General features: G+C 41.7%; 1 protein-coding gene across 5 annotated transcripts in view; it reads right to left on the minus strand.

The window, feature by feature from the left end:
• The window catches only part of KLHL29 (kelch like family member 29), a 573096-nt gene that overhangs the window by 46725 nt on the left and 500018 nt on the right, over positions 1-26353 (minus strand). For all 5 annotated transcript variants that reach the window (XM_043542199.1, XM_043542201.1, XM_037893987.2 and 2 more), the window contains 3 exons: positions 7551-7749; positions 3476-3658; positions 1052-1232 (listed from right to left, as the gene is read on the minus strand). In XM_043542199.1, coding sequence (XP_043398134.1) covers positions 1052-1232; positions 3476-3658; positions 7551-7749 — 563 coding nt within the window. The remainder of the gene's footprint in view (positions 1-1051; positions 1233-3475; positions 3659-7550; positions 7750-26353) is intronic.

The following is a 26353-nucleotide window of genomic DNA, read 5'->3' on the forward strand; positions in this document are numbered from 1 at the left end:
TTATGCTGCTTGTTTACTTCCTGTGTTCTGTAATTCACTGAGAGAATCAACAAAGTCAGTTTTATTTTTGTTCATTTCACCTCTGCAATGATGGGATTGCAAACACTGCACGGAAAGGTTGACTCGCAGACATGCGAAGTGTCACAGTAGTTGATCATGCAATTACAGCATGATCCTACAGTACAAAGAGGTAGGTTTAAGGTTGCAGAGGCATTTCTTATTACATTATAGGCGGGGCTGCTTATAGCCCCACCTATTATTAAGGTTGCCTGACACTTCCCGTACTAAGACCTTTCTTCAGCTTCAACTTTACCGGACATTAACCATTTGGGCTGAATTTTTCTATGCTGGGTGTCTGCCTCATGCTGATTTTTTGAGTGTGGAAAATTCTAGACAAAATGGTTCAGTCTTTTCTGAGAATGCAGCGAGAGAGAAATACTCCGTTTTGCCCATGTTAAAAAATTGTGGCAGGCTTTTTTCGGACCTGCCAGTATATTGAAAAAACAGTTATTTGCATAGCTCTAATCATAATGCATATACAAAAGGAGGACAAATGAAAATTGCACAGGCACCCGTAATGCTAGGATTTCCTAATGTTTGCATGCTTGACTTTGCAACCTTAATAATTTTCTTTTAATGCAGTTTTTTATATGCAATATTTATACATTATTATATATAATTACATAAAGGAAACTATGTTAAAAGAGCATTAAGTTTACAAAGTCAAGCATTCAAAAGTTAAATGAAAAATCTGGTTCCGACCATGCTCTATTCAGCACATCTCAATACGGATTGAAAAATTTCCCCATGTAATAGATGCCTGTATGAGATGAATTTGGTATGTCTCAGCTCCAGTTCCCACAACACAAGCTACTATGTATTTGTTTTAATACAATTTTTTCCACTGGAACTTTTAAAAAAAGTTTTTTTCTATTTTTGTTATCTTCTGTAAAATCTTGTTTTGACCAAATCAAAATTTTTGAGCTAATTTGAGTCAACAGTGCGCTTTTACATCACATGTCAAATAATTTCTTTAGGAGGAGAACCTTACCTTTCCACATGATCAACATTGCCTGCCACACCAACGCCTCCAATGGTATAAATTTTCCCATCGTACACCAGGCTGTTGTGCCGACACCTTGGGACTGTCATTCGGGATACGAGATTCCAGTTATCAAGTAAGGACATGTAACACCAGACATCAGAGAGTGTGACACCAGACTCCATGCCACCTGCCAACGAGACATGGGTGAGAAAAGGAGAGAATTAAGTGAGAACTTGGATGCAGGTAGTCCACTGTATGTTGCAATCAAAGCCAGTTACCAAGTAAAAGCTCTTCTAATGACATTTGAGTAATTAAAATAAATCACCCTCAATAGGGAGCATCTGTTTCTATGAAGCAGATCGGTGTCATTTATTCGTGCGTTTCAAAGGTTTGTTTTTTTAAGATGACATGAGGATATCAAGATGTCAGACTAAGAAGGACATGTGCGTAAAGGAATATACACATCCAACATCCATAAATAACCTCCAATCTTCCAATTACCACACACTTGCAAGAAGGTGTCATGTGGCAGAGACTGACTGGCTTGCTATTCACTGTCCACTCTGAAATCCAGAATGCTTAATTCAGTTATTAAGTGACAAAGAATAGAAACAACATGTTTTGTACACATATAAAGTAGAATTAGGGGATTTTAAGGTTTAACTCCTAATTTTCAGGCATCACTTCCATGATTAGTTGGCTTTTCTATTACAGTGCAGAGCCAGTGTTATAGGCACTGCCAAAGAGTTTAAAATGATCAAGCAGTATACTAATAATACTGGATATTTCTGTAGCTCTTTCTAACTGAAGGTCTCAAAGCGTTTCACTTCCCAACACCCCATAAAGTGGGTAAGTATTATTATTCTTGTTTTACGGAATAGGAAACTGAGGTACAGAAAGGCAAAGTGATTTATCTAAGACCACATCAGGAGTCAGTGATTGAGCCTGGAACAGAACCCAGAGTCTCAGTTCTATGCCTTAATGACAAAACCAGGCTTCTTCCTCAGTAATGCTTTACCAAAGGATATTTCACTAAACCTCCTGTGTTATCCACTGTGGAACACAGCAGTTTCAGGTGTTTTTATTTTATTTTACTTTTATATTTGCTTTTTTTCACATCTGAGCAAAGCAAAAACCTAGTGGTACTCAGCAAGTTTTGCACTGAAACCATGTGAGGCTCCTGACTTTTACATAGTTTCCACCCCGTACCATAAACTGGCCCAGGTTCACAAGAAAGGGATCTAATAAACTTTGGGGGGTTGGGTTTCATTATTAACCTTTTGCACAACTCTAGTTATTACACAGTCTGCAATGTGGATTCCTAATAGGATTCCTAATAGAAACTAGGTTAACAAAATGGCCAGGACTGCACAAAGACCTCCACTGGGGAACTTAACACTGGTAGGAAAACAAAGAGATTTGTCTCAATTGATAGCAATAATTTTTATTCAGCTCCTGGGGTTTCTAACATCTCTCTAGTCAGCATAAGGAGAAGTGATTGGGGAATTCAAAACCAGGCAAACCACTCCTTGCCTTAGATTCTTTCTATTCTCAAAAAAAAAAAGAAAAAAAAAGGAGTAGTTGTGGCACCTTAGAGACTAACAAATTTATTCGAGCATAAGCTTTCGTGAGCTACAGCTCACTTCATCGGATGCATTCAGTGGATGCATCCGATGAAGTGAGCTGTAGCTCACGAAAGCTTATGCTCGAATAAATTTGTTAGTCTCTAAGGTGCCACAAGTCCTCCTTTTCTTTTTGCGGATACAGACTAACACGGCTGCTACTCTGAAACCTTTCTATTCTCAGACATAATCAAACTTACACTCAGGGACCACTAGGGGGATCCTTACAACTACCTACTGGAGGTTGCTTTTTTCCCCAATCCAAGGAAATGTACTATATGATTTAATACAAACAGACACCTTTATACTTCAAGCACAAATTGTAGTCGGCAACTCTTTTAGATAAACCCTTTTCAGGAGTGTGGCTTCAGGAGCACTGAACCTAACAAGATTATAGGGCTACAGTCTACTATCAAAAGAGAGATTTCAACAACACTCTTGTAAACAAACATTTTAAGTGTAGGTCACATATTCAGCAGCTCAGTCAATCTTGAATGCAGCAACCCACCATTTAGACTCAACTTCAGCCACTGTTTTAAACTATGTTACTACAGCCTGGAAACCTCTTTCACAGGTTTGATGGTTGTCGAACCTATTCTCTATATAACTGCAAAATGTGCTGTTGACTGCTCTGGGACGAAACTGGAGCTGAAGTGAAATGGAGAGTGATAAAAGCATATTTGTTTGTTTTTCCCTTTCCCCCAGGGGTGGTTGAATAAAACTGGCAACTGTTCCTCCCTGCTTATACTGTACAGTACAGTTTGGGAGGACCCAGTGCTTTTCTGCTCCCAATGTGTATGCTGCTTACCTGAAAGATAGATGTTGTCTCCAGCGCTGACTACGCTGAAAAACTCCCGATCATAGAAAGGCAGGCTGGCCAATGGGTACCATTTATTGTTTTGAGGATTTAAGCAAGTGACTGCCGTTAAAGCTCGTTGGTTCATGCCAATCATCTGACGACCTCCCACTAAGACTATTACCTCGGCCACACCTAGGATACAATTAACCAAAATACATTCTAAGAAAGAGTCATCTCTCACTGGGGAGGTAACCTATCTAAAAGCACTTTGCAGTCAATCCATTTCTCTATCCCCATTAAAAATACACTTAGAAAAACAAGTCTTTTTTTGGTCTCCAATAATCTGCAGCTAGCCTATCACTTATAATTTGGTTTCTTCAATATTGTTGCCGCTGATTAAAGGCTCACCTATGAAAAACTTTGTAGGCTGTACGACAGAACAGGAGTGGGGTAGGGAGAAGGTGAAGAGGACATGGTAATAATGGTGAGTGAGGAGATACAATTTAAACATAGTAGGATTTAATAAGGAGGGTTGGTACCAGTCATTGTATTTGGATACAATCCCACCCCCACATAATAGGGAAAGATAATATAAAGGCCTCTATATGAAAAGATGGGCTTCAATGAGATCAGGATTTGCTCTTAAGCATGTAAACTGCCATCTGGCTTTCTCCTTGATTAATGTAAGCTCACACCATAGACTGATGTATTGAAAACTTTTAGGCTTTATCCCTCTTGGCTGCATTTCTTCAACATTTAAGTTTGTTTCCCATCCACTCCTTCAAAGAGGCCCTTTTTCAAAATACTCTTGTGTGCTTATGTGACACTGACAGACCCTGGCCCTCAGTGGGCGGGATCGAACCTGGGACCTTTGGAGCTTAGTGCATGATCCTTTACCACATGAGCTAAAAGCCAACTGGCTCTTAGCTAAGGCTGTAGAGCAGACTCATAATCTCTTGTTCTAAGTGGTCTCGGTGCCCCTAGGTGGGACAGAACACCACACCCAGAAAGTGTGTGGGTTACACTTATCCCAAACAAACTTCGCCGTTTTAGACCTCATTATTGTTAATTATTATTGTTATATGTGCAATATGGTTGTGCCCAGGAGCCTCAGTCCTGGATCAGGGCTCCATTTTGCTAGGTGCTGTACAAACACATAGCGAAGAGGCAGTCCATTCCTTGAAGAGCTTCTTGATTTAGATTTACATGCACAGCTGGAGATTTCCAAAACCTTTAATCTTAGGTGTATAGTGAGCCAAATTCCCTGCTAGTGTGAATGGGTGACACACCACCATAGTTACTAGGGCCCATATACTGAGGTTTTAACGCACAGTTTACTTAGTGCCTGGACTGAGGTAAATCTGAGCAAGACTCAGGATCTGCCCATATCCCAGATTCCTATGGTACCTCACATTTTAACTGCTTGACACCCGCTGGCCTGAAACACTCACTGTCAAGTGCTTGAGATATTTTGGATTTAGTGCTCAATGTAACAGCAGAAACAGCATGGCCTGTTGCAAAGTACTATTCACTCAAAATATTGGATTGTTGTCCTCTGTCATCTGGATTTTTTATTTTTTATATTTAAGTGTTCTTAAAAAAAGTTTACTCTCTTAGGCCTGGTCTACACTGGGGGGGGGGGGGGGGGGGGGGAGGGGGAAGGGTGTGTGTGATCGATCTAAGTTACGCAACTTCAGCTACATGACTAATGTAGCTGAAGTCACCATACTTAGATCTACTTACCGCGGTGTCTTCACTGCGGTAAGTTGAAGGTTGACACTCCCCTGTTGATTCCACCTGTGCCTCTCACTCCGGTGGAGTCCCGGAATCGACAGGAGAGTGCTCGGTGGTTGATTTATCGCATCTAGACTAGAGGCGATAAATCGACCCCCAATGGATCGATCACTGCCCATCGATCCAGCGGGTAATGCAGACAACCCCTTATTAAGCTACAAACCTAAAATACTACACAGTTTTAAACAAATATTTCTTAGTAACGAGAGATCATTATTTTTAGTACATACCAGAAAATGTAATCTGATGTGCTAATGTGATGTGCTAATGTGATGTGATGATAATAAATGACCTTGAGAGGGCATCTCACACACTGCAGCAGACCCACAAAGAGTGTTTGGAGATCCTTTGTGCATCCATAAAAGTAGACAATATGCAAAATAACATGGTTCTATATAATTAGACTCTGAACTAAAAAAATATAATCATTCTCCCTTATCCCAAAAGAATTACTTTCCCCTCATCAACAAGCTTCTGTAAAAGGTTTGCATTACATCTATAATTTTATATACAAAGATAAAATAAGCACTTTTCAAAAATCTTCAAACATCAGACCATTAGCCATCTTCAGCGAAAGACTTTTTAGTGTGGATTGTTATTGAAAGTTGTCTGTGTTTCCTCCTTCTGAAAAGTGCTTTGATTGGGCAGTCTCCACAAGCTGCAAATGATGAGGCTTGATATACAGTACATATACCATACTGGCTTCAATAGCCACGTACATCAGGAAATCTGCTTAGCCTCGTCATGGTACTGGCTCGGAAGAAGCACCAAGCATAACACATAGGAAAGTTTCACGTATTTCTTCCACATCTGATTCTTATTTGTTGCAGTTGTCTGATACATACTATTTGTACTAACTTTCAGAGTAACAAGTATTTAGACATTTTCTAACACTACCTTGGTACAGATTGATTTATTACACTGGAGACTTGCTTCTTCTTTATTTTTGCTAGACAAAAACCACATGTATGCCCCACGTGGAAAGCTTCTTGAAACAACACTTTCTCCATAAATTGTGTGTGTGTGTGTGTGTGTGTGTGTATGTTTTAAACATAATATATGTTGTGTGATCCTTTTAATTTGAATGCAACAAACAGCCTGATCTGATATTTTAAGACTTGTGGTATTGAAATAAGAATACATCTACATAATTCTGTGAAAGTGAAAACTGCTTTACAATAATTAATCAACTGATCCTCACAATACCCTGAGAGGAAGGTAAGAAAATATTGTTGTCCTGGAGAAACTGAGGCAGAGAAGACAAGGACCACATTTTTAGAAGCGTTGTCCAGTTGTGGGTGCCCAACTTTAAATACTTACAGCCTTATTTTCACTCTGGCACCCAGAGCTGCCACTGAAGTTAATCATTCCTGAAAATCAGACCACGCATTTAGGTGCCTAAATATGGATTCAGGTGCTTAGCTTTAGGCACCCTACTTTGATCATTTCGGTGCAGGTGTCTACAAAGCTGGGCTTCCCAAAAATAGAGTAATCCAAAAGAGGGGAAGCTTTTTGGACCTTAGGTGACTTGCCTAAATGCCACAGAAGAAGGGTGATCATATTTCTCGAAGAGAAAATGGGACACTGCGAGTGGCTGGTCTGAGACCTACACCTCCCCGCTAGCCCCCTGCCTGCAGGGCTGGCCCGAGCTGCTTGCCTGAGTCCCCCTCTTGTGCAGGGGAAGGCAGGGCTCCGGCGAGCAATGATGCACATACTAGATAGGGTGATCATAGTTCCCGAAGGCTGGGGCTGGCAGATCGCGGCTTGCCTGAGCCCTGCCTTCCCCGCTGCATGAGGCTGGAGTTGGCGTCGCTGTTCGCCCGAGCCTTGCCTGTCCCCAGCAGAAGCCCTGCCCCCCCTCCCCTGCACAGGGCTGGCATTGCCACTCGCCCCCCGCCCACGTTCCTCTGCACCCCACTTTTTTGACAAAAGTGGGCATTTGTCCTGTTTGCTGTCGCCAGCTTGATCCGTTTGGCAAGAGCAAATGGGACAAATGCCCTCTTTTGCCAACAAAGTCGGGATGGCCGGTACAGGGCTTAAAAAAGGGACTGTCTCAGCCAAAACGGGATGTCTGGTCACCCTACACAGAAGGAGACAGAATCGGAACTTGGATTAGCACTCTGGACTCCCTGGCTCCCAAACCTGTGCTAGTGAAATGTGGTGAAAGGAAGAGGAACAACACTTACTCGTCCCTTCCTATGCAAACTACAGACAGTCTGAACCATTCAATCTTGGACTGCAGGCAATGTCAGATCAGAGAGCTTTTTCTCTGAAGCTAGCTTTGCTTTACCTGCTGATAGCCTGGGCCGGGTTCTTGGTGTCTGCATCTCTTGTCGGGCATGTGGGAGCATGTGATAACGTTTTGCTTCGTTCACTAGATCCCGGCAGGCCTCTGAAGACTTTATCAACTCCTCATTGTCAACAATGTTTAGCAGATAACTGGGATGGATGAAGGGGAGGCGGACCACTGCCAGCAACTCCGCAGCATACTGGAGAAAGAACACATGGCAGCCTTAGTGCTTGATTTCAACCATTCTGCGTTTCCTCCTCCCCCATCACAAACACTTCCCCTTATTACCCACCTTAGGAATATATTATACTTTGAGCTGCCCTTAGTATCTGAGTGTTACTGTACACAGTCCTGATTTTCATGGATCCAGCATACACTCCCCAAACCTTCATTATTGTCAGGTAGCACAAAGACAACACATCTCTTAGCTGCTCCACTCTGAAGGTTTTTTTGGGGGGGGAGGTCCCATATGGAGACAAAAACAATCTTCAAAAGCTGACAATTCTTGTATACAGAGATTTTATTGTAAAAGCAGATTCTGAACTTATGCTCAATATGACACCTGATGCACAGGAGACAGGCATTAATCTTCCTAGCTTCTGGAATTCACCTTGAAATTTAAGACTGGTTGCTACATTGAAAACAAATGGCTTTTCTAGCATTTTGTGTGAAACAAAAGCAGATGGGCAGCTTGGGTTTGAATAGCCTCTATGGTGGAGACTGAAAAACACTATCCAATTTGTTAACTATCTTTTAACTAGTAGGATTTATTTGTTGGAGAAACAAATCACGTCCTTCAAAGTTTTCCTAGAAACCAGATTCCTGCGGATGCGACGCAAATACTGACACTAGACCCCATCTTCTATACAAATAAAATAAACCTTGTAGTCCAAAGGACATTGGAAGAAATGAAGCTGTCTGTCACTGGTTATTGCTTAAAGGAAAACAAAACCACAGAAGAGAAAATTGCAAGTGATAAATGAAGAGTCCATTCACTGAGAACTGATTTTAAATCACTGTTTATCTTACAGCATATCACAGAATACTTCACAGTGAGAGATAGAAGAGTTGGAGAATGCATTTATGGAGCTGGGTATAGGGAACATATCAGGACAATAAGAACTAACTATGGCTGCATATTTAGAAGAGGACAGTAAAAGAAAGGTGACTATTAAAAGCAGAAAAGATGATTGTTACTAGTAAACATTTATATTATTGGAGCACCCAAAGGCCCCAATTGGGATTGGGGCCAAGATTCAAGGAAATATTCTTGAAGATTTAGGGGTTGATCCTGAGAGGCGCTTAACACCCCAAACTTCCACTGAACTGCACTGCTCATTACTTTCTGGAATGCAGGGCTTTGGAGCTGTGCTCCAGCTCTGCTCCAGCTCCAGGCAAAAATCTGCAGCTCCACTGCTCCGGAGCTGCTCCACGCTCCAGCTCCGGGTTCTGCTCCAAAGCCCTGCTGGAATCCATCTGTCTGGTTAGTTGTTTTAAACCATGTTCATCACCTTAGTGTGTGAGTGCCTCTCGTGTCTGGGAATCAGGTCACAGCTGCAGTGGAGGAAGAATGTACAGATACAGGGATGGAGAAAGGGAAAGATGAGTGAGCAGTTGTTGGTTAGAAATATTTCTCAAGTTCTACTGTGCACAATTGGTTCCACCCTGCTAGGTGATAAGTGATCATAATCATCACAGGAACATCTTCTAACACTTCCCATTTCCCTACAATAAATTTAAAACACAGGTATCAATTTGGAAGGACATGCAATTATCTCTTTCCAGTAGGATTTTGCACTAACCTACCTCCTTAGAGCCATGTCACCGTGATGATATAAACTAAGTTAAAATGAGCATGTGATGTGACTGAAATGGGTTCAGTCTGGCAGAGAGAAGAATACAGGTTTTCACAAAATCCAATCATTTCATTTAACAGTGTAACAGGAAGGGCTTGGAAGTCTGAAACGTCCAGTTTTCTGAGAAGAGATGAGTGTGTGTTTGCATAACAGTAACACCTCTGAACTTTGCAACTATAATAAATAACATAATGACACTTTAAACATCTTTAGCACCTTTTTGTCTGAAGAGCTCAAAATGTTTCGCACACATTAATTATTGTGAGCCTCACAAAACGCCAGGAGGCAGGCAGGTTTTACAGATGGGGAAGCCGAGGCAAAAATGATTAGAGTGACTTGCCCAGCGTCAGAGTGACAGGAAGATGACCAGAAGCAAATGCTGATTACCTTGTTCTAACCACTAATTCATGAGAATTCCTTAATACAACATGAGATTTGGGAGATGCATTTGCATAAGGCCAAACGCTTCCAGGAAGGACCTTTTGGGTTCAATCCTGAGCGTCACAGTGATCCACTTGTATCAAGGAAGTGGTGTAAGGGGAGTAGAAAACAATAGGTTTTCTCCTTCTGGGGTGGGAGGCATCCTCAGTGAGTATAGAGCCATCTATATGTGGTTCTATGCCACCGGTCCTACAGCCTGCAGCAAGGGGGCAAGTCAAAGGTGGGGAGGCATGCAGGAGGCATGGTCTTAGCAGGTTGCCCTGTAGCAATTCCTATCTGTCTCCTTGGGGGTCAAAGCCACTTGTGTGGGAAGCAGCCTTGGGACTACTCTAATCTACACCAAACTCTAGGCTGGCCCCACAGAAGCAGTCCCAGGATCAGGGAGAGTCAATGATCTCAATTTTGCCTGGCAGAACATCAGTTGAGTAGCTGGGCACAGGTAAGAATCTGAGCCCTGCCATCTGCCACTGTTCCATACAGTGAAATAAAAGATTCTTCCGTGACTCTTTCCTCTACTAAAATGTATTGTAGAGGGGAAAAAAAAGTTCTGTCCTTTCCCGAGAGTCACAAATGTCAGGGACTTGGCTGCAGACATCTTAATGCCATTAAAATGATGCTCACTTGTGGGAGAGGGAGCACAGTTGACATATGGCAGTGGGAGGCAAAGCTCCGATTTCAGGAAGTGCCTTTTTTAAGAAGTCTGGGGGAGTTTAACCTTACAGAGGAGCCAAGATGAAATGCAAAATCAGGACACCAGGAATAATGAAGATATTGATGGGGACATCAAAGTTTAGCTAGTGAGTCTCTAATGGGGATGATCATCCCATGCTGTAATGAACGAAAAGGAATAGCTAAATAATAGTTTAAGTAATGGAGAAATTGGAATATGCATACGTCTACAGCTAAGGCAGGCCAAACAATCTTCCCAAGAATCCTGGTTCATCAGAAAGCTGCCCCTTCTGCTTCTCCAATAGACCCTGTGCAGGAAGCAGCCATACTGACAAGTAAGACAAAACACAAGCAAATACTCATGTCATTAAATGAGAACTTGGGGTTAGACACCAGGATGTCTCCATCTTTAGCTTAAATTGGCATTTAGGGGAGAGCTCCCCTCCAGCAATAGGAGGCAATTCTTCTGACTCCACCCACAGAGATACTGCATTCTTCCCCCATGCCTCCTCAAATAAATGAGGCAACGGCTGCTGAATTAGCAAAGCACACTCTCTCTTTCGCCCACCTTTCCTTAATTAGATTGGTGAGAAACTGTAACTGTGTTTCTCTCCCTCTCTTTCTCTGTCTGAGCTTGTGGCTCATTGTGAGGGCTAATAATAATTAGAACATGTCGCTCTCTCTCATCAGCATGAAAGCTAAAGTCACATATCAAAGCTAATGTCACATTTCACTCTTATTCTTTCCCCACCCAAACAGCTACAGAAATACAGCTGTATGTGTGTGTGAGAGAAAGAGAGCACACACAGTTGCTGCTCTGCTTCATCACTGCCAGCATTAAGGGTATGGGTAATCTCATTGTTTTTTTACCAAGGGATTTGTAGAGTATGTATAATCTCACTGTCTCTAGAGGATGGTAGAGGCTTTTATAAACCAGTGGCTTTTCGCACTAGCTCCTTTAAGCACTATAGTCGATGGCAAGTTTCATTTGGCTTTGTTGATTTAAGTACATCCAAGTGGTCTAGGGATTCTGTAGCCTATTCCTTTCTGATTCTGCCTTGTGACTGCTTCATAGCCTTGTTAGCTATGATTGTATTAAATATCTTATGACCATTATCCTTTTTATTGAAGATTAGAATAAGTACTATTAAGCATTTCAACCTTCTTACCATCTCTTATTTGCTTTTCTTCCTTTTCTTTTTCCTTCTCTTGCTCCTTGTACACATTATTAATATTATTACTATTAATAATAAAATAGTACAATAGACGTGAAGGGCACTTTTCAAAATGTACGCGGCAAAACTTTCAAAGAGCAGCCTCCATTTTTGTGGATGCAAGCATGGGCTTACAGTTTGGGCCTGTAATTCAACTGTGGCTACAAAATGTTTAGAGCATTCATCTCACACTCTTTGAATGCAAGTGCAAATTGGGTAGTCAGAGATGCAAAATATTCAGATTTGCACCTGCAATCAGTTGTTTTTTTCTACACAGGAGGTCGCTTGGTAGAATTGTATGCAGGAGGTCAGACTAGATTACGATACGATAATGGTCTTTTCTGGCCTTAAATTCTATGAATCTGTTAATTCATTTTTTCAGGTGGTACAAGGCAGACCACGTCTCAGCCCCTTCAGCATTTAGCCCATTGTTTCGACAAGGCTCTACTCCAAGGACTTCACCATTTAAATTAAATGACTGCAATAGAAAGAAAAAATGAGGCATGAGTATGGGAACAGACAGGACAGCTCTTCAACTGGTGTACACTGGTGTTGCTCCATTGACATACATGGAGCTATTCTGATTTATTCCAGCTGAGGATGTGGCTCATAGAATCACAGACAGTTAGGGATGGAAGGCTAGACCGCCCCGCTGACTCTTTGTAGAGTTTGCTCTCCATGGGGGGATGGGGGGAGGGAGGGAGGAGAGCTGGCTTGACAACTCATGAGTATGGGGGACTGGTTATGAGGGAAGGAGTAGACAGATTTGGTGTGGATTGGCTCCTGAGGCACATATACATTTGCCAGACTGCTATCAATTTCATTAGCTCAGCTGGCCAGCAGCTTCTTCACATAGCCTGAGTCCCCAAGGATTTATAAAACCCAGGACAAAATAGCTTTATGTTGCAAAACAGACAGGGTTTCTGCCCCATAGAGCTTACAATCTAAATTTAGATGTGACACTGTGAGTGAGGGAAACAAACCATAAGGTGGCATGCAGTGGGATAGCTCAGGGTTATACTAGTCAGATCATACTGAGCAGTGGTGCGCATATGTCGCTGGGCTTCTAGCAGGCAGAAAGCAATAACCCAATCTGGAATTTGGCCAAGCCTCTGTGGTTAATGGCCCTATCCTCTGGGACATTTAATAACCACACATGGTCATGACATGTGTTTAAGATCTCCTCTGAAAGGGATGGCACCTCTGACACCATAAAGGCCTCCGCACTACAATGGTATACGCACTGGTTACAGTTTTCACAGTACAGTGAAGATATAAATTATTATGTACGTGTAAAATATTATTGGGTCAGTACTCAGAGCGATGGTGCTGCCTGTTGTACCATCAAGATTATTTCTTGCTGCTTCGAGATGTCCCATCCATATATCTAACCCTGCATAGTTTATCCACTTAACTTCTGTATGTGTTTTTTCCATCTCTCCAGTCAGAACAGCTCTCCCATTGGATCACAGAATATTTTAATGCCATTTACATTTCTGCTTGGTGGCCTGAATGGGGATGTTTACTTTGCTAAACTTTTTGTGACCTTTCTTCCCCTAGTAATTATATCTGCATTATTAGAAGGTTATAGAAAGTGGGCTTTAGTAGGATAGCTGACTTTCAAAACTCTCTTCAGTATCATATTTAAAAAAATTGCTTTTTAATCTGAAATCCCCAAGCTAGTAAAATCCTCATAGGTATTCTTTAAACGAGTATCACTGTGCAGATTCTGCTTAGGCTATTGTCACAATAGTATACAGCTAGTTTTAGGAAATATGTTTACTGTTGCAGAATCAAATTTCCTGCTCTTTAAATATTACACTGGAAAGCTATCAAGATTTTTGACATTTTTGAAGTAATGCCCAGAGAGGTCAAAATAATGTTTCCCCTGATGCCTTATAGCTCATCTCTCTCTGTTTTACTATTCTTTCATATGAAAGGCCCTTTGTGCTAGCTGCCTAAAGAAACATATTTTAGTTAGAAGTACTAATACAGAAGTAAGATTATCCATATTAAGATAGGTTTTTAGTCCAAGAAACTGCTGTTTCAGCTATTTATGCATAATTCTAAGAGACTATTTTTTAACATTTTAAAACTAAACTAGGAATACATTCGATTCATCACAGAAACTAAGAAGATTAATACACCACAGCCGTAAAAAGATTTCTCTGCCCGCTCACACAGAGACTGGGTTCAAATTCAACTGGATTTTAAAGACAAAATACAAAATTCTAACCTGACAGCTGTGGCAAAAACTCAGCGGTACTGTTAAACAGTTTTGAGATGACTGAGGTGGCAGCAATGCTACACCTCCAATAACACACAGAGACCTGTAGGGGGCACACATTTTTAAAAAGCAGAGGTTATCCCTTGGTTCCTGGACTGGCCATCAGATGATGAACTGCATGTTGAGCTGTGCTGGAAACGAATGCTAGAAATCAAGACGTTTCCAGTGGCAGAGTGACAAGGCACGGTGGGTTAGTTCCAGGCAAGAGTCTTGACCTGTCCCCACCTTCCCGCTGCTGCTGGAAATCCTCCATGATCTTCTGAACTAGAACTCCATACATGACACCAAAATGTCTTCGCAAACTACAGGTGTCCAAGTGGAATATCAATTGGGAACTGGCTGTTTTTTGAAAGTTTAAACGGAGTTTCTGAGAACTCTCAGCTCTCAGAGCAGCAGCACCAGTTGCTGATTTGAAGCTTCATTATTTTTGGGGCACAACAGTGCTACCTGGTGATCAGGGCAACCACTTCAATGCATATTGCCCATGGGTACCTGAAGGGCATGCACTCTTTCTACTAATCTCTTCCATATTTATAAGTGTTTGGACAAATCCAAATCAAATCTCCAATCTCTGGTGTGCACAGCACTTGTCTACTATTTATTACTGTTTAGTCTGCATTGGTTCAATTTCTTTGAACTGAAAATCCACTAACTATAAAGCTCGAGTATCATTATAGCTGGAAACCTTATAACATAATGAGATGAACATTTGGAATGAAGTCTGGTTCTCAGGCCCTGGACTCACACAGTGACTCAGTGGGAGGGAGCTACATGTAGAAATCCCATGCACAGCAAGAGGAAAATAGCACCCGCCTCACTTCCTGAAATGAAGTTTTAACATGACATCTTTATGGCAGCACAGCTGACTAAACACCATAATGTCATCAGTGTTGCAGAAAAGGAGCTGCACGTGAACATGTATTTCTAGATGTAATGTGATGAGGTTATATTTAAGCACACAGGATGATAAATCATTAATTCATTACACTCAGACTTTATTTCACATTCAGACATTTTAATAAAGACTCTTATCACAAACGGCTTATTCTGCTGACTAAACTCGACCAAAATAAATGTCCTCAGAAAGTAACAAACGATACATCAACCAGTGATTGGCATTTCATTTGTTCCGGTTATAAATATACACCCACGTATACATCTGTGCACACATATATGCACCACAAAGGCATGCTGTCAAGATTAAATGGTGTTTGTAATGTGCTTTGAAAAGCAAGAGCACTCCTGACACATACAGCATAGTGATACACACATAAAAAAGATTGTTTCCTACTTATAATGCAATCCTGAACTTCATTTCCCTTTCCATTCAGAAAAGCATGGAGTGTGGTCTAATGTTTGGACCGGATGACTTGGGAGTCAGGAGTTCCCTTCATGATTCTGCTGCTGACAGAAGTGTGTGACTCCGTGCAATGCAAGTAATCTCATGCATACAGCTACTCTGCATGTGTATGTGTTTGCAGGATTGAGTCATTCAGTTTCCTCAGCAACAGAAGAAAGACAAACACTGTTAAAAGTAGGAAGATGTGTTGGTAAAGCCACAAAAAAACAGAGAGGAGATTTCAGGACAGGTGCAGCTCCCAAAACTACTTTCAGCTTTTTTTTTAAAAAAAAAAATTAAACTAGATTTCAAGTTGATGGTATCCCTTAAAAAAAAAAAAGAATGCCGTATACCAGCCATTAGTGAGTAACAGAGAACGCCACCTTCACCCTGCTTTATTAATTAATGGACCCGTTTTCTCTCTTGTATCACTTCTTCTCTTGATGTTTTTTTTTATTCCCCATGTCCCCTGGGACTAGTATTAACTCACTCATTCTGTTTCCTCCCACTCTTGTTATTTTTCTCTCTCCAAGCCTGCGTGTGTATTCTTGTTTGTTTGGCCCCCTAGAAAAGGACTTATTTAAACCCCAGATCTTTGAGCAGTCTGTCACCATGTGAAGACACAATGATTACATCTCATTCCCTTGCACTCTTCACTTTCAGAGAAATTGGAGTATGTTGCACCGCAATTATGGCATCTATTAGGACTCTTCTGCTTTCCAAAGGGGAGGCTTTCAATGCATTCTGCTATTGTTGTAGTCACTAGGGAAGGGGTTTCCAAAGGTGCTAAGCACTCAAATTTCATTAAATTTTAAAAGAAGTTGGTTGCCTAACACCTATCAGCTTCTTTGAAAATCCCAACCTTCGTTTCATACTTAGTCCATATTTGCTTTCCTGAAGCCTAACACTCTTGAACTGCATTGTTCAGTGAATTAATTTCTTACTATGATGAATTTAAGTACCTTCCTGGTACTGAATGTCATCATTTTGAGTTTTTCCATAATTTTCTACCCATTGCTAAGGAAAAGGCTCAGAGTGTTTTTGATACTTTCTGGATTAAGCTGGCCTTCTTCATATGGAACTATGGAACCTTTCTGATGCTGCATGTTTGACTCTATGTGTTAGCTGGGTCTCTGAAATTCCCCATGAGTATGGTATCCAAACACTCTGAGAGTTGCCCATTTTCCTTCCTTCCAGAAATCCACTGTTTCTTCTTTGTCATTCTCTGCATCCTAACCGAAGGCATTTTATTGCCATTCTCTTTAATTGGCTAATGGTAGTTCAGTGGCATTTATAACTTTTGACATAATGCCACTTTTCCTTCTCCACATCATCTTCCCTTTCCATCACTCCTAGGTACTAAACTTACCGGTGTGCCTGGTGTTCATTCAGCCTGCACTTGCTCTGCTTCAATTTTATCCCATTGCCCCAGCAGTAGTTATGCTGCCTTGCACCACCCTAGGTAATTCCTCTCCTTTCCTCTTCAAATACTTGTAGACAGTTATCCCCCTTTAGCTGTTGTTAGACCAAGTCAACCATATTCAATCCTTTTAATCTTTCCTTCAAAATCAATTCCTCTAGTCCTTTAATCATTTGTTTTGTTCTTCTCTAAATTACCTTCAATTTGTCTACAAATCTCTGGTTCTCAGGTGCCATTAAGATACTATTTAGACAGAGCTTTCTCTGAGGACATAAGTTCATAGAGAGCTCATTCATTTTTTTATGGGTAAGACATTTCATTTTGATGTTAAACAGTATTTTTTTAAAAGGGTACACTATCATGTCTGTATGGATCACAGAGAAAGGTGACATAGCATATGGCACTCTGGTCAGATAATAAATTTACTACTTTAGATCTTCAACATCTTCAATAGATATTGGGCCAGATCTTCAACTTGAGTATACTGACATAAATCCATTGACTGTTAGCCCAGCAACGCTGGTTTGCATTAGTTGAGGATCAGGCCCAGTATCTAGTAGATCCTATCAACACTCCATATAATAGGTATTTCCCTCCCCCACCCCCACTTTTCACAGAGAGGAAAGTGGACGTAGGTAAACTGACTTACCCAAGGCCACACAGTGAGATTACGGCTAAACTAGGATTAGAGCACAAGAGTTTCTGGCACCAAGCCCTGCCTGTGCTCCAACCACTACACCATGATGCTTTTCAGATGATAGTGCCTCATTGTGCAATACGTATTTTGTATGATCTCCCCAGAGGTAAACTAAGGTTAAAAGGAATAACTACCATGATAAACCCTACTGTGTCCTCAATCAGCCTGGAAGAGAAATAAATAGAAAACCAGCAAATCCATCTTTTGTAGATGTGTCAGTCTGTTGCGGGCTTTCCAACCAGTGAGAAATAAAAGGAATTCCTTCAACCAGTGGTCTGCTTTCACTGCCACAGGAAATTACCTAACCATTCAGGAACCTGACATCAAATGCCATTTCTCTCAGTTAGATTGCTTTTATGCAACTGCATTACTAGCAGGGCTGAAATAGTTATGTAAATGTTGCCATATGCAGTTGGCATACCTTTCCAAAGCACTGGGGTACAGTTATTTACCAAATATTAGTTTAATAAATATTTCATTATTCAAGCTCACTATCTGTCTTATGTAGATGGATCGGTGACCTTTGAAAGCTCTGTTACTCTCCCTTTGTAGCACATCTCAGATGCTGTTTTCTGTAAAGCAGTACAGCTCTTTTTATATAGCACCGTAAGACTCCTACACGGCACACGTTACAGAATTAAAACTGGCGAGGGTATATCCTTTCACCTTACTTTCCACAGCCCATGTCCATTCAGGAGCCCCCCACTGCCATTTTGAGACTGGCCATAAGAGGATTAACAACACTAAAAAGAATCTGATACCCAAGGAGTAGGTTTTCAACTGCACAAAGAACAGTTAGGCACCTGATCCTCATTCTCTTTCAGTGAAAACAGGGGACTAAATCCCATTTGTGCTTTTGAAAATATACCTCCCCCTAAGAAGCTAACATAACATGAGGACTCTGGTGATTACAACCAGAGTAGTGCACAAGCAATAGCAGCTTTCCAAGGAGCTTTTCCTCCCTGGAGCTGTCACCCTACTTACTCCCTGCAGTGGAGAATGAAGAGCTATATGTACTTTTTTTTTTTTTTATAAATATCATCTCAGTTCACCTAGTTGAAATTATCCTGCCTGACTGCATGGAGTTCAGTCAAAGGAGGCTGTTCAAGGGGTGGGGTGAGGGATGGGGTGAGGGGAAGGGGGAACAAACAGGAACAAGACAATGACAGAAATAAGGCTCCTTAAGGGAACAATGGGGGAACTATTAATTCGGGAATGCCCCTGGCCAGCCTTCAACCAGTCTGGCTAGGTTTATGATTTCCATCCCTCAGTCTAGGCTCTAAGGGGATACTAAACCACCAAAGTCCCTTAGGCCTAGAAAGGAAGAGGGGGGAGGGGTTGAGTGGGCTGCCAGTAGCTGCCCAGGGAGAGATGCTGACAGAGACACACAGAGAGGGAGAAGATACAGCAGGCAGCCTGCTCCCCACAGTCCAGGAGCAGGGATGTCTGGGCTAAGTAGACCTCACCCAGCACTTGCAAGGAAAGAATGAGGTGCAGGTAAGAACCAGGCATATAGGCTTTTTGTTGTTTTCCTCTTTGCTCTGCCTGCTATGTACCTCTGGGTGAATCATAATACTTTGTTTTGAAGAAGCTGTTTTTGAATCACTTTAACCAACTGTTGCCAGAGGCTCCTTGAGGAAAAGGGCTTACAAGTGCCAAACAGAGCTGGGCCTGCAGAATTAACATGCTTGGGAAACATGGAGATTGCAGCCCAGAGATCCAATCCCAGTGTGGTTGAACCACAGGGTTCCATGCACTTTAGAAGGAGAAAAAGGGATCTAAAACACAGCTCACTCTGTAACCACAATACCTGCCTTCCCATGGGTCGATGCCTTTACTTACTATGTCAACTTTATGAATTACACAGCAAGTGCTTCTGGGCAAAGACCTTGTCTTACTGTACCTTCAAAAAGCCCCATGCACACATATGACACACTATCCATATACAATACATGATAGAATATAGTGGTTTAAAGACCGTCCCCTTCATACTCTCCACCATTAAATTGCAGACCCCTGGCCAGCTGTACCCCTGCAAGGATTCACCTTTGGTCAAGGACAGCAGTGAGGGCTGCACTGTACCTTCTAGCGGAATTTTAATTTGTAGCTGGAGCTCCACAGGACCCCCCACTACCCTAGAGGTTGCCCAGGGGCTGCCCTGAACCAGCATATCAACTGGTCTCTCGGGTCATGACCCTCCCACTTTTGTGGCTTTGCTGGCTGGTTACTGAAGCAGTTGCTGTGGTGCCTTGCACCTACTGGTTCCCTGCACCAAGAGATCTGCAGCGACGGAGTCTGGGTGAAACAATCCCATTATACCCTGAATGAAGTTAGAGCATCCTGTGATGCTGACAGACCAGGTGCCAGCTCATGCCAAGCCCTTAGGCTTCAACTGAACGCTGACAAATACAGAGCTGAATTAGTTTGGCTCACCTGTGTGTTAATATTGTTAAAACTGGTATTAGATTTATAAAAACACGTTTAGTGTTTAGACTTGTAAGTTGCGGCATGTATTGATCTCACTTAGAATATTTGTATCCCATGTTATAAGATAATATTTAAGTGTTTGCTCTGCAACTATAAAAGTGTTTTCTCTGAAACTGTAAACCTCCAGTCAAGAGAGAAGCACTACCAAGTGTGAAATACTATTTCATAGATTCATAGATATTAAGGTCAGAAGGGACCATTATGATCATCTAGTCTGACCTCCTGCACAACGCAGGCCACAGAATCTCACCCATCCACTCCTGCAATAAACCTCTCACCTATGTCTGAGCTATTGAAGTCCTCAAATCATGGTTTAAAGACGTCAAGGTGCAGAGAATCCTCCAGCAAGTGACCCATGCCCCATGCTACAGAGGAAGGCGAAAAACCCCCAGGGCCTCTTCCAATCTGCCCTGGAGGAAAATTCCTTCCCGACCCCAAATATGGCAATCAGCTGAACCCTAAGCATGTGGGCAAGATTCACCAGCCAGATACCCAGGAAAGAATTCTCTGTAGTAACTCAGATCCCACCCCATCTAACATCCCATCACAGGCCATTGGGCCTATTTACCATGAATAGTTAAAGATCAATTAATTGCCAAAATCATGTTATCCCATCATCCCATTTCCTCCATAAATTTATCGAGTTTAATCTGGAAGCCAGATAGGTCTTTTGCCCCCACTGCTTCCCTTGGAAGGCTATTCCAGAACTTCACTCCTCTGATGGTTAGAAACCTTCATCTAATTTCAAGTCTAAACTTCCTGATGGCCAGTTTATATCATTCGTTCTTGTGTCCACATTGGAACTGAGCTTAAATAATTCCTTCCCCTCTCCGGTATTTATCCCTCTGATATATTTATAGAGAGCAATCATATCTCCCCTCAACCTTCTTTTGATTAGGCTAAACAAGCCAAGTTCCTTGAGTCTCCTTTCATAAGACAGGTTTTCCATTCCTCGGATCATCCTAGTAGCCCTTCTCTGTACCTGTTCCAGTTTGAATTCATCCTTCTTAAACATGGGAGACCAGAACTGCACACAGTATTCCAGGTGAGGTCTCACCAGTGCCTTGTATAACGGTACTAACACCTCCTTATCTCTACTGGAAATACCTTGCCTGATGCATCCCAAGACCACATTAGCTTTTTTCACGGCCATATCACATTGGCAGCTCATAGTCATCCTGTGGTCAACCAATACTCCAAGGTCCTTCTCCTCCTCTGTTACGTCCCCATCTTATAACTTAAATTCTTGTTATTAATCCCTAAATGCATGACTTTGTACTTTTCACTAGTAAATTTCATCCTATTACTATTACTCCAGTTTACAAGGTCATCCAGATCCTCCTGTATGATATCCTGGTCCTTCTCTAAATTGGCAATACCTCTGAGCTTTGTATCATCTGCAAACTTTATTAGCACACTCCCACTTTTGTGCTGAGGTCAGTAATAAAAAGATTAAATAAGATTGGTCCCAAAACCAATCCCTGAGGAACTCCACTGATAACCTCCCTCCAGGCTGACAGTTCATCTTTCAGTATGACCAGCTGTAGTCTTCCTTTTAACCAATTCCTTATCCACCTTTCAATGTTCATATTGATCCCAATCTTTTCCAATTTAACTAACAATTCCCCATGTGGCACCGTATCAAACGCCTTACTGAAATCTAGGTAAATTAGATCCACTGCATTTGCTTTGTCTAAAAAATCAGTTACTTTCTCAAAAAAGGAGATCAGGTTGGTTTGGCATGATCTACCTTTTGTAAAACCATGTTGTATTTTGTCCCATTTACCATTGACCTCAATGTCCTTAACTACTTTCTCCTTCAAAATTTTTTCCAAGACCTTGCATACTACAGATGTCAAACTAACATGCCTGTAGTTACCCGGATCGCTTTTTTTTCCTTTCTTAAAGATAGGAACTATGTTAGCAATTCTTCAGTCATATGGTACAACCCCTGAGTTTACACATTCATTAAAAATTCTTGCTAATGGGCTTGCAATTTCATGTGCCAATTCCTTTAATGTTCTTGGATGAAGATTATCTGGGCCCCCCAATTTAGTCCCATTAAGCTGTTCGAGTTTCGCTTCTACCTCAGATATGGTAATATCTACCTCCATATCCTCATTCCTATTTGTCATGCTACCATTATCCCTAAGATCCTCATTAGCCTTATTAAAGACTGAGGCAAAGTATTTGTTTCGATATTGGGCCATGTCTAAATTATCCTTAACCTCCACTCCATCCTCAGTGTTTAGCGGTCCCACTTCTTCTTTCTTTGTTTTCTTCTTATTTATATGGCTATAGAACCTTTTACTATTGGTTTTAATTCCCTTTGCAAGGTCCAACTCTACTTGACTTTTAGCCTCTCACTTTATCTCTACATGTTCTGACCTCAATAAGGTAACTTTCCTTGCTGATCCCTCCCGTCTTCCACTCCCTTAATGCTTTCTGCTTTTTCTTAATCAACTCTCTGAGATGCTTGCTCATCCAGCTTGGTCTACAACTCCTGCCTGTGAATTTTTTCCCCTTTCTTGGGATGCAGGCTTCTGATAGCTTCTGCAGCTTTGACTTGAAGTAATCCCAGGCCTCCTCTGCCTTTAGATCCATAAATTCTTCAGTCCAATCCACTTCTCTAACTAATTTCCTTAATTTTTGAAATCAAAAACCCTAGTCACAGATTTATTTTTGTTTATCCTTCCATTCAGTTTGAACTGAATTAGCTCATGATCACTTGAACCAAGGTTGTCCCCTACAACCATTTCTTCTATGAGGTCCTCACTATTCACCAAAACCAAATCTAAAATGGCATCCCCTCTAGTCGGTTCAGCAACTACTTGATGAAGGAATCCATCAGCTATCACATCTAGGAAAATCTGAGCCCTATTATTATTACTAGCACTTGTCCTCCAGTTAAAGTCTCCCATGATCATGCAGTTCCCATTAGTATTTACTTCATTAAAAACGTTAAAGAGGGCTCTATCCATATCCAAATTAGATCCCGGCGGTCTATAGCACACCCCAAGTACTATCACAGGGGAGGCTCTAGTAGTTTTCTTGCCCAGTGTGATTTTTGCCCAGACGGACTCGGTCTTATCCATTCCATCGCTTCTTATTTCTTTACATTCTACCTCATCATTAATATACAATGCTACTCCACCACCTTTACCTTTATTTCTGTCTTTCCTAAACAGCACATACCCTTCAATAGCTGTAGTCCAGTCATGACTACTATTCCACCATGTTTCTGTTATCCCTATAATATCTGGTTTCACTTCCTGCACCAGTAGCTCTAGTTCCTCCATTTTGTTACCTAGGCTCCTCGCATTGGTGTACAAACTTCTTAATTTTTGTTGTTTGGCCTCACTCAGATTTTTTACCCGATTAGGCATGGACATTCTACAGCCAGTACGACCTATTAGACTGGTATCCACACTGCCCTTCCTCCTTATGTCCATTCTCCTACCCACAGCTGTATCTTTCTTACTTTGTTTTCTTCCCTTTCAATGCTAAAATCCGGCGTGGAGATTACCTGGACATCTCCCAACCATCTCCCCCAGATTCCTAGTTTAAAGCGCTTTTAATCAGTTGTGCCAGCCTCCATCCTAGAAGTTTATTTCCTTCCCTACTCAGATGAAGTCCATCCCAAGAGAACTGTCCTCTGTCAATGAATGCCTCCCAGTGGCCATACATCCCAAAGCCCTCCTTATAGCATCACTCCCTGAGCCATCTGTTGATAGTCATAATATTGTCACACCTTTGTTGCCCTTCTCTAGCAACAGGCAGAATCCTACTGAAGATCACCTAAGCCTCGATTTCCTTAAGAGTCTTCCCCAGCCTGGCATAGTCTCCCTTGATACGTTCCAGCGAGAATCTACCAGTATCATTTGTTCCCACATGAAGGACAATCAGTGGATTCTTTCCCGCTCCCTTTAGGATCCTTTTCAACCTGAGGTCCACATCCTGTATCTTAGCACCTGGAAGACAGCATACCCTTCTATTCTCTGGATCAGCTCTGGTTACAGGCCTGTCTATTCTTCTCAGTAAGGAGTCCCCGATCACGTACACCTGCCTTTTCCTGCTGACGGTGCGATTCTCCGGTCTATCCCGTGTTCCCTCTGTCTGCAAGTTCTTTCCATTCCTATTCTCCCTTGTAATCCTCACCACAGGAGGTATCTCCTGCCCAACAACAACAAAAGGCCCCTATACACCAGACAAACCATTGGGGAACATCAGAAGACAAAAGACTTTGTTATTGGCCCTCGTCCCACAAAATGAAGAGGAGACATGCACATGAACTTGTCCCATCAGCTTGAACTCTGGGGGAAGGCAATAAAAAAATCCCCGACAAGTAGAAGAAACTATACCTTAATGCTGCTTGGACTCTGGGAGACAAGGATGACTAAGCATAAGCAAAAGATCCCCAGTGCTTGGCCTGGGTTAGCCCTAAAGGACATATAGAGCTTGATTATTATAGAAGCTACTATTACCTTTTGAAACTTAAGACTGTAACTCATTGTGTGTGTATGTTTACCTGCTTTAAACCTTTTAAATAACTCTCATTTCTTTTTCTTAGTTCATAAATCTTTAGATAGTTTATTATAGGATTAGCTACAAGTGTTGTCTTTGGTGAGAGATCTACGGTGCAAATGACCTGAGGTAGTGGTTCTAAACCTATTTACCATTGTGGGCTGCATATGCAGCTCTCTATGTGTTACGTGGGCTGCATCCACACAATATATATATACTACCTGTATGGCTATGTGCGCTGATTGGGCCGTAAGTGACCCACAGGGTGAGAACCACTGACCTGGGGTAAGTGACTGGTCCTTTGGAACTGGGAGTAACCTGAATATTGTTGTGATTTTTGGAGTAGGGGACCAAAAGGCAGGCTTGCCTAAGTGGCAAGTTAGACCGGAGCGTCCAAGGGGACTGTCTGAGACTCCATGTTAAGGCTGTTATAGTGCTTGAGAAGTTCATAGCTGATGCTTGGGTGGTGAAATCGAAGTATAACACTCACAACCAATTTGGGGTTGTGCCCTGGTTTGTAACAGTCTGCCCTGTGGTTGGCACTCATGGTCATGAGCCACTCCAGACAGCTTGACATATCCATTCACAATCTGAGAAGATTGGTCCTGCTTTGAGCAGGGGGTTGGACTAGATGACCTCCTGAGGTCCCTTCCAACCCTGATATTCTATGCTTCTATGAAGTGTTCGATGTACACAAAGCATTGCCCTGACAGATTCGGCAGAAATGGGTCTGATTCTGTAAGGTGCTGAGCACCCTTGACTCCCAATAATTCAGGGACTATGCATCTGGTAGGATTGGGCTCGATATTTCTCATGCTGGAAGGAGGTGACATCAAAATTTCTACAGATCATCTTTATCAGACAGAAGCCTGATTAGTCTGACTTTATATCCAACCCTAGAGTAATTTGTTTCTGAGCTCTGAAAATGTAGATGCCATTATAAAATTTTAAAGAGAGGGTGTTTCACGGTAAATGTAAAAAGCAAGCGCTTCTGCTTTCAGAAAATAATCATCTATCTGACTAAGAGCCTTATATATAATACAGCAGGATACAGAGAGGTAAGAAAAAATTAGAGCAGCCAGCCAGCCACCCTTAAAACCTGGCTTAGCAGTAGGACTGGACATGAAAGCAGCCAGCTATTGGTATCTTTTCCATTAATTTATTCAAAACACTCATCTCCCTATAGATACATATAAAATTGAAAGAAAAACATATAAAATCAAACACCACAGTGAGAAATTTGGAGAAACAAATAAAGCTGCCACCATAAACTATAAAAGCACTTCAGAAGCAGGAGAAAAAGGAATGTAACTTGGAAAAAAAAAATCCACCCCAATTGCTGCAACATGAAAGTGAAAGAAGAGCAGGTGGTGGTGGTGGCGGCAATGGCAGCAGTGAAAACAAAAACCACCACTTAAAAAACGAATTCATAACATCAGCACAGCAGAAGGAAGAAAGAAATATTTAAACCAGCAATCTTGAAACATAACCTAGATTGCATGGTGATTGACACCCTCTGTTTGTGACAGAGAAACAGATTCATTCTGCAAGGTTCTTTCCACTACTGCCCTTGAGAATAATCCCATAGTTTCCATTAAGTTCTATTTCAGTACAGGAGCAGCTCAGAACGGACTATCTTCATCAAACTTTAAATGAGCAGAGAAACACACTCTAACAGTATTGCACATTTCCCAAGGCCAGTGGGAGCTGAGAAGGGGCCCATTTCAGTAAATCAACGGCACTGTATAAATGTTTTGCGATCATAATAATATATATGGCTCAGACAATCAACACCAGAAGAGAAGTCTAGAAGGTGGCCACAGAGGCAGGAAAACTCTGTGAGGTTCCCCTTAGAGTCTCACGTGCATT

The sequence above is a fragment of the Chelonia mydas genome, chromosome 3, assembly GCF_015237465.2.
Source record: "Chelonia mydas isolate rCheMyd1 chromosome 3, rCheMyd1.pri.v2, whole genome shotgun sequence".
Classification (NCBI taxonomy): domain Eukaryota; kingdom Metazoa; phylum Chordata; order Testudines; family Cheloniidae; genus Chelonia; species Chelonia mydas.